Source organism: Phodopus roborovskii, unplaced genomic scaffold (genome assembly GCF_943737965.1).
Source record: "Phodopus roborovskii unplaced genomic scaffold, PHOROB, whole genome shotgun sequence".
Lineage (NCBI taxonomy): Eukaryota > Metazoa > Chordata > Mammalia > Rodentia > Cricetidae > Phodopus > Phodopus roborovskii.
Window position 1 is genome coordinate 3,319,619 of NW_026126417.1, and position 12,500 is coordinate 3,332,118.

The 12,500-nt window shown below is 41.7% G+C and overlaps 1 protein-coding gene across 1 annotated transcript in view; it reads left to right on the forward strand.

Moving 5' to 3' along the window:
- The window catches only part of Ryr3 (ryanodine receptor 3), a 506,993-nt gene that overhangs the window by 377,451 nt on the left and 117,042 nt on the right, over nt 1-12,500 (forward strand). Inside the window, exon 48 of the mRNA XM_051183787.1 lies at nt 2,754-2,974. Within this exon, the coding sequence (XP_051039744.1) occupies nt 2,754-2,974 (221 nt within the window). The remainder of the gene's footprint in view (nt 1-2,753; nt 2,975-12,500) is intronic.

A 12,500-nucleotide genomic window follows, 5' to 3' on the forward strand; every position in this document is an offset into this window, starting at 1 on the left:
CTTAGGAACACATATTTTCTGCCTACTTGATGGTCATGTTTTAATGGCCAGACTGAGAATGAGGAAAAAAAAAAAAAAGGTACCAAAACCTGGAAGATCTTAATTTACTGGCCCCAAAAACTTACATGTAGGTAAATTTGCCCTTAATTGTCTGTTCTAGTCCCTTCCACTGAAGTTTCTCAAACCTTGGGGCACTGTTTCTTGAGGAAATGGGGAGAGAGAACCAGACTATGATGCTCATAGTATGTCTGGCTACCCTTAAGATGCTAGGAGCAATTTTTCTATTCTCCAACTCGTGCTTAGAGCCAGTTATGGATATCATCACAGGTCCCCCAGGAGACAAAAGAAACAATTACACTCTTATGAGAATATGAGAATATGGCTGGAAGTATTTCAGGCTAGAGATATTCTTCCCATTCTCACTTGCTTTGCCTCATGCACTGACCACTAGGAAGGATAGTCTATAGCCAGAGGTGTGACAGGAGTCAGTGCAACAACCCAAGGGCAAAGGCATAGTTGGAAATAAAAGCTGGGAAATCAAGCATCCACGGGCATCAAGACCATAAGATAAGAGATGCCAGCTGTTATATCTGTGTCTTGAAGGAAGGGGGATGCAACAAGCTAGATCTGCTTAATTTAAAAAAAAAAAAAATTCTTATAACTTGGTTACAGTCAAGTTTTGTAAGGGTGCCACCTGGTGGCACGTAGGCAGAAGTGCAAGCTCTGAAGTGAGGGGTTTGCTGCCTGAACCTGCATTCATTCTCTCATGGAGACATAGCATGAAATTGAGAAGTTGTCTATCAACGAAGGAGTCAGAGCCATAGGCTCTTTTTATAGTTTCACAGTACTCCACCTACCACTACTCTTGTTTGGAGCTTTTCTATAAATCCCTAGATTTTAAAAATAACTTTTAAATTTTGTGGACTTCAAGTTTCCTGATTAAAGCATGTATTTATTTATTTATTTATTTATTTATTTATTTATTTATGTATTTGTTCAAACAACAAATTCTATCACAGCATTTGATGTTTGATCACATGCTGACCAAAGCACCATCTACCCCTCCAAAACAATAGAGAGATTCTTATGTTCAGTTCCTCATCTGAGAACTTTCAAGCTGCCGGAATCAAAGCCCTGTTTCCTCATTTTAACTACTCAGTCTGAAAGAGAAAAGTGTGAAATATGAGCTATTTTCTCCAGCATAGTTACCAGTGCCTCCAGAAGACAAACTTCTGATAATTAATATGAACGCCCAGTAAGAGTTCAAAGGAAACAGTTTTTCAAATCATGAGTTGTAGGAAACATTCATTCAGATATAATAGCTGTGATAATTGTAGGAAATAATGACATTTTATCTCTGTGGGTCTCGAGGATTCTTTTGAAGTCCTTCAGTTTTCAACAATGGGGTTAGTCGTGCTTTGGCTATATTTAGTGTCACTGAATGGATCTTCCCTGAATTCCGCTTACCCATCTAAGTTTACAAAGGGGATCATTGTGAGCAAGGATTATATGAGCTTTCAGAGAGGGCCCTAGATTTCTGTTCCTTTTTATACTTCTCATGCCACATCTGGTTCCCTTTGGTGAGGTCAACCCTCATATCATTTATCAAGTTGTGAATTGCTCACAGTACTTCTAAATTAACTAGTGGGCGTCAGAGGTCCACTTTTTCTTTGTAAAGTTGGTGAATTTGAAGGACACTGTGGTATACACCCATTTGTTAATCTTAAATCACAGAAGGACAATAGACGCCTGTAAAGTGACAAGTGAGAGCTCAATCCAGAATAAGGATGCAATAGCCCGGAACTTGGACATTCAAATATCAGTTGATGCCCATCCACTGACTTAAGTAGGAATGTAAAAGTCTTCTTTGAGATCATGTAGTATCCATCCATTTCTAGATGTGTGCTTTGTTTCTGATGGGGGGAGGACTACTCTTTAAATGGGAAAGAGAGGTGGATAGGTGTGTAGGGGGTCCCTGCAGGCTTTACAGCTGGCAGGGAAATGATCTGGGTGAAGGAAGAGTGAAATTCATTCCGCCCAATGTAGGTAACCGGTGCTGGGCTAAGACTTTGAGAATCTGACCTAAGCTTGCTTATTTTGGGCCATATTTAAGCATATCACAATTTTGAAAACAGGTTCTCAGGTAACAGTTAACTCAGTCCCATGAGTACAACAAAGCTTAAGTCATGTTTACAGGGAAGCTCATTACTGATGGGTTCTTGTTGACTTAGAAACAATGCTCAAGATAAGGTCTAGGGAGAATGCCTGAGGAAAACTGATTGCCTGCAGGAGCTAGGATTTGGACTGGCCCTACGAAAACATAGAAGTCCCTTAGGCTGTTGTAAAGTACAGATGACATCTCTTACTAATGAGTTTTATGGCCTAGAAGCAAAGCTCGAGATTTAGGGGGAAGGTCTGGGGGGGGGTGTAAATAGAACATAAATTCTGGGGGATATAGGCAGAGAGTGGCTCATCAGACAGCTGAGGACTACCAGGTTGTAAGCTCCATGCATTCGCAGCATTCTAGGAGGAACAGGTTAAACATCTCCTTCCTTAGAAGGATGCCTGCATGCTTAAATTTCCTGGCTTCTCTGGTGCTTATGTGTGCGCACAAGGACTTTTGCCCTGTCCGGGTAGGCTGTGAGTACAGCCATGTGTAAGTTTCCCTGATCTTCCATGGAGCTCCATTCCATGCACAAGGTGAACCGGCTGCTTTCCACAAGGTTAACTGACGCCCACACTCCCTCTCTTAGGTGTCCCTCAGCACCACCGAGGCTGCGCTGGCCCTGAACAGGTACATATGTTCGGCTGTGCTCCCACTGCTTACCAGGTGCGCCCCTCTCTTTTCCGGGACAGAGCACTGCACCTCTCTGATTGATTCTACACTGCAGACAATATACAGGCTTTCCAAAGGACGGTCCCTCACCAAGGCACAGAGGGACACAATAGAAGAATGTTTACTTGCCATTTGCAAGTAAGTGCGCCCTCCTTTGTGTTTGACTTGTGAGTGTGTATCCATGCCAGATGCATTTGTGTGTGACACAGTTATACGGAACACAGCCGTATAGTAGAATAAATGTGTTGTGAAACTGGTTATAAAGACTGAGGAAATCCCCAGACTCTCCCCCACCCGTCTCTCTTAGAACATACTTGTTACCTGTATTACCACGTAATCTTCCTTGGAATCATCTCTCATTATGGGGAAGGGGAAGACACCAAAGCTCGGGATTTACCCGTTGGGGTGAAAAACCAGTAAAACAGATTTTGTCTTTTGTGCCTTAACTATTTCTATAATTGTCTAGTTCTGAAGGGAGACCCAGAAAGATTTCTCTAGATCTAAGAGAGAACTTTTACCCAGAAAGCAGACTCTGGGTATGAATCAGTTCACCTCTAGGTCTCCCAAGACTGGCCTAAAAGAATCTGGTTGTAGTGGGGAATAAATACAATAGCTTTTGCCAATGTAAGCAGACATCAGTGCCAGCAAAGGATGTTGGGAATCTTCATCAAGTCTGGAAGTACAAACAATGACATACTTTTCAGCAACTGGTCTCACACCATGGTCTAGGATTTTAACCTGCTGCTGTAATCCAGTAGTTCCCCAGCTAACCTGTCTATTACAGTCACTTTGTGAGATTCTAGATAAATTCCCCAGCTCCCAGATCACATCCCAGCCCCAGGACTCAAAATCCTGTGGGATAGAATCCAGGATTCTAGCACTGAAGCTCTTTCAGTAGTTGACTCTATTAATGATCTGTAGCTATGAAATGGTCAACAGAATCCCCCTTTAGGGACAAGAGGGACATTGTTTCTGATTCTTTTTAGTGACATGTGCCCCAGTCACATGCATTAGAAGGCTCGTGATAGCTAGAAGAAAATTCACCAGAATTGTTCATCACTCAAATATCAGCTAAAAGGCAATCTCAGCTTTGTGATGCTGCGACTTACCTATTAGACTCTGCACTGATGCTGACACACAGGCAGAAGATGCGGGTGGGCAGGCCTCTCACTGAGTGCTGATGGGACTACAAAGCAGTGCATCTACTTTGTCAGGCAACTTAGCAGAGTCTCACAAAGCTGGGACACTCTTACTGTAGTCTCAGTAATCATATTCCTTTGTTACCCAAATTATTTGGCAGTTCACACCATATAAAAACCTGTGTGCTTATATCATGTTAGTTATTATACACACACACACACATAATGTATACACTACATTATATAAAAACTTGATTTCTATAATGTTATTTATTATTCACAAAGCTTAAGACAACCTCCAGTAAGTCAATGGATCAATAAACTGTAAGCCCAGGAAATGGAATATTACTCAGTACTAAAGAGAACAATTAAGCCACAGAAAGAGTCAGCTGTGGTTAACAAGAGACCACTGCAGTGAACCCTTTGTGTTACTGGGACAACCGATGCTGATTAGCTGAAGCTAAGATATTAACAGTGATTGAGAATATACCAGCACTGCAGAGGTGAAATCGTCTTCAAAGTATTTCCTGAGAGTCAGCACATGGAAGCTGTGTTCCACGGGTGGCCAAGTTGCACCTCATGCTGCAAGCAGAACTTGGTAGTGTAAGAGTCACCCAGGTGGTACTGGTTTTGATGATGCGAAGAAGTCATAGAGAACAGCTGAGGCTTGGCACTGTGAGGGATGGGGGATCCCCTTCTGTACATATGTTTCTCTTATTGGTTGATGAATAAAACACTGATTGGTCAGTAGCCAGGCAGGAAGGTAGGCGGGGCTACCGCATCAGAAGAATGCTGAGGAGAAGGTAGAAAGAGGTGCCCGACAGAGACGCCATGCTGCCGAAGGTGCCTTCATCTTCACTGTAGCGGCCAGGAGAGGCCATTGGTGAAGGTGCAGCCTCAGCAGCAGTTGAAGGCCCAGGACTGAAGGGGCCCCACAGAGAAGCTGAGGCTTGGCACTATGAAGAAAGCCTATGAAAAGGTATCGGTGAAAAGTGCAGCCCAGTTGCAGCAGAAGACCTCGGCATTTCGGAGGTGCCATGGATGACCACCAAGCAGCAGCAGAGCACGGAGCCCACCTGAACTTACAAGAAGGACTGCACCCTGCAGAGGGCAGAGCTAGAGAAGCCTCTTGGGAGGACCCTAGAAGACTGCGAATCCCGGATATTAGACTTTGTGTGGTGTACACAGTTGGAGTCTGGTTTTGCTTTGGTTTGATTGTGACTGTGCTCTGGTTCTTCCCTCTTGAAATACAAAGGTATTTAATTTTAATTTCTACAGGAGCCCACAGCTGGAAGACACTAAACTTTTAAAAGAGATTTGGGTTTTTAAGAGATTGGATTTTTTTTATTTATAATTTTTTATTTAATTTTATATAACAAAGTCCAATTAAATGAAAACAAACATTTATACACAATATTTGGGAATTTGGGCGTCGTTCTTTCCAAACTACTTCCTGCTGGTAAGGGGCGCTGTCTTGGGGGATTCGAAGAAGATTCAGATATCCTAGCTGTAGTCTGTAGGGCTGTTTTGTCCAGCTGTTTTGAATGTAGGATCAGCTTGTACTCTGTTTCAGGCGGTCTGGCGTGATCAAACCACATTAGTCTGGAAGGAATCCACATCTTTTCATTTTCTGTGGAAACAAAAATAGAAATCTTTTTCCCCAGTAACTTGTTCTTCAAGTTAAATTTTGGAGTCAAAGCATTTTTTTTTTTTAATTTATTATTTTACATGTCGATCCCAGTTCCCTCTCCCTCCCTCTCTCCCTCCCCTCCATCCCTCCCTTTTACCCTCTCTGCCCTCTCACATGCACTCTAAACACCCTCCCCTCTCATCCCCCCACCACAATTCCATATGTAAGGGAATGCCATCCAGTTGGGGTCATGTAGATCTGACAGGTCCTGTGAAGTAGGGACTAGGGCTTCTCTCCTGTTTCTAGAATAAGGCAGTTATCCCTCCATGGGGGATATGTTTGCAAAGTCCTTTTGTGCACCAGGGATACATCCTGGCTCCACTGTCTGAGGTCTCTTAGACTGCTCAGACCTTCTGGCTGAGACCCATATTCAGGGGGGCCCGAGTCAGTCCCCTGCTGGCTTCCCAGCTATCAGTCTAGTGGCCCTTAGCTCCTCCTTGTTCAGGTAAGCTGTCTCTATGTGCTTCTACCGCATGGTCTTGTCCTCTCCATCTGCTTCTGGGTTCTAGTTCGACTCAGTGTTTATGTATGGGTGTTTGCTCCTATTTTCAACAGGCATTAGTTGAGGGCTCCATGGAGAAGTTAGTTGTTGATCTCACTCTCCGGGAAGGGCATTTATGATGGCCTTTCCACGGAAGCTGAGATTGTTAGTTGGGAGCAGTCTTGTAGTTCTCTCGACCTTTCTTTGTGTTCAACTTTATCTTCAAACCAATATTGGCTCCCTCTTTTATGTTCTCTCTCTGTCTCCTCTCTCTCTCTCTCTCTCTCTCTCTCTCTCTCTCTCTCTCTCTCTCTCTCTCTCTCTCTTTCTCTTTCCTATCTTCCATTCCTAACCAGGCTCAATCCTCCTGGTCTCACATGCCTTCCTCTCCTCCCCCTCATTTTCTCCTACTTCTCTCTCCATTCGCTGTCCTCCCCCACTTCACCTGAGCTCTGGGGGACTTGTCCCTTCCCAGTTCTGTGAGGGACTTTATATGAATCTCTTAGAATACACCTTGTATCCTAGTTCCTCTGGTGATGTGAATTATAGACTGGTGATCATTTGATCTAGTTCTAAAATCCATATATGAGTGAGTACATACTGTGTTCCTCTTTTTGTGACTGGGTTACCTCATTCAGGATGGTTTCTTCAAGTGCCATCCACTTGCCTGCGAATTTCAAGATACCATTTTTTTCTGCAGAGTAGTATTCCATTGTGTAGATGTGCCATTAACCATTCTTCAATTGAGGGGCATCTAGGTTGCTTCCAGGTTCTTGCTATTACAAATAGTGCTGCTATGAACATAGTTGAACAGATGTCTTTGTTGCATGGATGTGAATCCTTTGGGTATATGCCTAAGAGGGGGATTGCCGGGTCCTGTGGTAAACTAATTCCCATTTTCCTGAGGAACCGCCATACTGATCTCCAAAATGGCTGTATGAGTTTGCACTCCCACCAGCAGTGGAGGACTGTTCCACTTTCTCCACATCCTCTCCAACATAAGTCATCACTGGTGTTTCTAATTTTAGCCATTCTGGCAGGGGTAAGATGGTATCTCAAAGTTGTTTTGATTTGCATTTCCCTGATAGCTAAGGATGTGGAGCATTTTCTTAAGTGTCTTTCAGGCTTTTTGATTTCCTCCATTGAGAATTCTTTCTTCAGTTCTGTACCCCATTTTTTAATAGGGTTATTTGGTGTTTTGTTGACTAGTTTCCCGAGTTCTTTGTGTATTTTGGAGATCAGCCCTTTGTCCGATATAGGATTAATGAAAATCTTTTCCCAGTCAGTGGGCTGCCGTTTGGTCTTGACAACTGTGTCCTTTGCCTTACAGAAGCTTCTAAGTTTGAAGAGGTCCCATTTATTAATTGTTTCTTTCAGTGTCTGTGCCCCTGGAGTTATGTTCAAGAAGCGGTCTCCTATACCAATTTGTTCAAGGGTACCTCCTATTTTCTCTTCTAAGAGGTTCAATGTGGCTGGATTGATGTTGAGGTCTTTGACCCATTTGGACTTGAGTTTTGTGCATGGCAACAGACATGGGTCTATCTGCAGTCTTCTACACACCCTCATCCAATTGTGCCAGCACCATTTGTTGAAGATGCTGTCTTTGCCCCGTTGTATAATTTTAGCTGTTTTGTCGAAAATCAGGTGTTCATAGGTGCGTGGATTAATATCAGGATTTTCAATTCGATTCCATTGGTCTACCTGTCTATTTTTATGCCAATACCAGGCTGTTTTCAGAACTATAGCTCTGTAGTAGAGCTTAAAGTCAGGAATGGTGATGCCTCCTGACGTCTTTTATTGTATAGGGTTGTTTTGGCTATCCTGGGTCTTTTGTTTTTCCATATAAAGTTGATTAGTATCCTTTCAAGGTCGGTGAAGAATTGTGGTGGGATTTTAATGGGGATTGCATTGAATCTGTAGATTGCTTTTGGTAAGATTGCCATTTTTACTATGTTTATCCTACCTAACCAAGAGCATGGGAGATCTTTCCATTTTCTGGTATCTTCTTTAATTTCTTTCTTTAGAGTCACAAAGTTCTTATTATATAGGTCTTTTACTTGTTTGGTAAGCGTTACACCAAGATACTTTATGTTGCTTGTGGCTATTGTAAAGGGTGATGTTTCTCTGATTTCTTTCTCTGCCTCTTTGTCGTCTGAAAAAATAGGGCTACTGGTTTTTTTGAGTTTATCTTGTATCCTGCTAGTTTGCTGAAGGTGTTTATCAGCTGTAGGAGTTCCCTGGTAGAGTTTATTGGGTCGCTTATGTAAACTATCATATCATCTGCAAATAGAGACAGTTTGACTTCTTCCTTTCCAATTTGGATGCCCTTGATCTCCTTTTGTTGTCTGATAGCATTAGCTAGAACTTCTAGAACGATATTGAAGAGATATGGAGAGAGAGGGCAGCCTTGTCTTGTTCCTGATTTTAGAGGAATTGGCTTAAGTTTCTCTCCATTCAGTTTGATGTTGGCAGTTGGTTTGCTGTATGTTGCTCTTATTATGTTTAGATATGTTCCTGTTATCCCTGACCTCTCTCATACCTTTATCATGAAAGGGTGTTGAATATTGTCAAAGGCTTTTTCACATCTAGGGAGATAATCATATGGTTTTTCTTTTTCAGTTTGTTTATATGGTGGATCACGTTGATAGATTTTCGTATGTTAAACCATCCCTGCAATCCAGGGATGAAGCCTACTTGATCATGGTGGATGATTTCTCTGATGTATTCTTGAATTCGGTTTGCCAGTATTTTATTGAGTATTTTTGCATCGATGTTCATCAGGGATATTGGTCTGTAGTTTTCTTTCTTAGTTGTGTCTTTGTGAGGTTTGGGTACCAAAGTTATTGTGGCCTCATAAAAAGAGTTTGGCAATAAACCTTCTGTTTCTATCTTGTGGAACAGTTTGAGGAGTAGTGGTATTAGTTCTTCCTTGAATGTCTGGTAGAATTCTGCACTGAATCCTTCTGGCCCTGGACTTTTTTTCGTTGGAAGGCTTTCGATGACTGCTTCTATTTCATTGCGGGTTATAGGTCTATTTAAGTTGTTTGTCTGTTCTTGATTTAATTTTGGTAAGTGATAGTTATCCAGAAACTTGTCCATTTCCTTTGAATTTTCAATTTTTGTGGAATATAGATTTTCAAAGTATGACCTGAAAATTGTCTGGATTTCCTCTGTGTCTGTTGTTATGTTCCCCATTTCGTTTCTGATTTTGTTAATTTGCATGTTCTGTCTCTGCTTTTTTGTTAATTTGGATAAAGGTTTGTCTATCTTGTTGATTTTTCTCAAAAAACCAACTCTTTGTTGCATTGATTTTTTTGTATTGTTTTCCTGGTTTCTATTTTGTTGATTTCAGCCCTCAAGTTGATTATTTCCTGGCGTCTACTCCTGCGGGGTGAATTCGCTTCTCTCTGTTCTAAGGTTTTCAGTTGGGCTGTTAATTCTTTTATGTGACTATCCTCTGTTTTCTTCATATGGGCACTTAGTGCAATGAACTTCCCTCGAAGCACTGCTTTCAAGGTGTCCCATAAGTTCGGGTATGTTGTATCCTCATTCTCGTTGAATATTAGAAAGTCTTTAATTTCTTTATTTCTTCTTTGACCCAGGAGTGGTGCAATTGCACATTGTTAAGTTTCCATGAGTTTGCAGGTTTTCTGCTATTTGTGTTGTTGTTGAATTCCAATTTTAAAGCATGGTGGTCCGATAAGATACAGGGGACTATTCCTATTCTCTTGTATCTGTTGAGGTTTGTTATGTCTCCTAGTATGTGGTCGATTTTAGAGAAGGTTCCATGTGGAGCAGAGAAGAAGGTATATTCTTTTGTCTTTGGATGGAATGTTCTATAGATGTCTTTTAACCCCAGTTGAGACATAACTTCTGTTAGTTCTTTTGTTTCTTTGTTGAGTTTCTGATTTGTGGTCCTGTCTAGTGTTAAGAGTGGTGTATTGAAGTCTCCCACTATAAGTGTGTGAGGTTTTATATGAGCTTTGAGTTTTAGTAGTGTTTCTTTTATGAATGTGGGTGACTTTGTATTAGGGGCATAGATGTTCAGAATTGAGACTTTGTGTTGATGGATTTCTCCTGAGATGAATATGAAATGACCGTCTTCATCTCTTTTGACTAGTTTTGGTTTGAAGTCTAACTTGTTAGATATTAGGATAGCTACGCCTGCTTGCTTCTTATTTCCATTTGATTGGAAAATCTTTTCCCAACCCTTTACCCTGAGGTAATGTCTATCTTTGGAGCTAAGATGTGTTTCTTGTATGCAGCAGAAGGATGGATTCTGTCTTCGTATCCATTCTGTTAGCCTGTGTCTTTTTATAGGTGAGTTAAGACCATTAATGTTGAGGGTGAGTAAGGTCCATTGATTGTTGATGCTTGTTTGATTTAGGTTTCTTGTTGGCAGTGGTATTGTGAATATATTTGTTCTGCTTCACCCTAGGTTTCTGGTGTAGTTGGATTATCTGTTGCCTACATTTTTGTGGGCGTAGTTACCTTCCTTGGGTTGGAATTTTCCTTCCAATACTTTCTGTAGGGCTGGATTTGTAGATACATATTGGGAAAATCTGGTTTTGTCATTGAATATCTTGTTCTCACCATCTATATTGACTGAGAGTTTTGCTGGATATAGTAGCCTAGGCTGGCATCCGTGTTCTCTTAATACTTTTAGAACATCTATCCAGGACCTTCTGGCCTTGAGGGTTTCCATGGAGAAGTCAGGTGTAATTTTGATAGGTCTGCCTTTATATGTTACCTGTCCTTTTTCCTTTGCTGCTCTTAATATTCTTTCTTTATTCTGTATGCTAGGTGTTTTTATTATTATATGTCGAGGGGTCTTTTTTCTTTGGTCCAGCCTATTTGGGGTTCGGTATGCTTCTTGTACTTTCATGGGCATGTCTTTCTTCAGATTTGGAAAGTTTTCCTCCATGATTTTGTTGAATATGTTTTCAGCACCTTTGAGCTGGGCTTCCTCACCTTCGTCTATGCCTATTATTCTTAGGTTTGGTCTTTTCATGGTGTCCCACATTTCCTGGATGTTTTGTGTTAAGGATTTGTTGGATTTATGATTTTCTTTGTTCGATGAATCTATTTCTTCTAGTTTATCTTCTGCGCCTGAGATTCTCTCTTCCATCTCTTGAATTCTATTGGTTATGCTTGTGTCCGTGGTTTCCGATTTTTTGCCCAGCTTTTCAATTTTCAGCCTTCCTTCCATTTGGGTTGCCTTTATTTTCTCAATTTCAGTTTTCAAGTCTTGAACCGTTTCCTTCACCTGGTTAATTGTTTTTTTCTTGGCTTTCTGTACTTTCCTTAAGGAATTTGTTCATTTCTTCCACTTTTTTGTTTGTTTTTTCCTCCATTTCTTTAAGGGATTTTCTCACATCTTCTTTGAGGGCCTCTATCATTTTTATGATGGTGATTTTTAAGTCGTACCCTTCTGCTTCCTCTGCTTTGTTGTTGTGTTCCATTCTAGTTGGTGTAAATTCCCTAGATTCTGGTGGTGTCATGTTTGTCTTTCTGTTGTTAGGTGTTCTCTTGTATTGCCTTCTTCCCATAGTTTCTTCCAGTAGGTGTTGGTGGTGTCTCTTCCCTCTCTCTATGGTCCTTCCCCGATGGGCTTATGTGGATCTGAGATTCAATATCTGTAGCTCTGTGTGGTCCAAGCTCTCTAGGAGGTTTCTCCGCAGACAGGGATCCAGGGATGGGGTCAAGGATGAGGATCCAGAAGAAGATGCCAGCGGGTACTCACAGTGGTCCTCTGGCCAATAGCTCTGGCCAATAGCTCTGGCCAATAGCGGGCAGAAGAGGACGAGGGCTGGGCTTGAACTTGAGAAGGTTTTGCAGGGTAGTGGGATCTCACTGGAAACTGGCGCTCTCCCGCTGAGACCTCATTCTTTGGCAGGGGCCCGGATTTGGGGCGAGATTGGATATTTTTTAAAGACTGAAATTTTAATGTGTTTAAATCTGAAAGACTGGAATTTTAAAAATTATTTCTGATTTTAACGTGAGATCTTGGGGACAAATAAGAAAGAAAGGGTTGTGGCTTGATAGTGATGTGTTTGTTCAAGTTGACAAGGGGTCAGTTGTGCTGGTTAGTTTTATGAAAACTTGACACGAGCTAAAATGTAAAAGAAGGGAGAGTCAATTAGGAAAATGGATGGATCTCTGTAAGATCCAACTGTAAGGCATTTTCTTAATTGGTGATTGACAGTAGAGGACCCAGCCCACCATGGTAGTCCTTGGCTGGTGGTCCTGGGTTCTTTAAGAAAGCAGGCTGAACAAGCCATGGGAAGCAAGCCAGTGAGAAGCACCCCTCCATGGCCTCTGCATCAGCTCCTGCCTCCGGGTTCTTGTCCTATT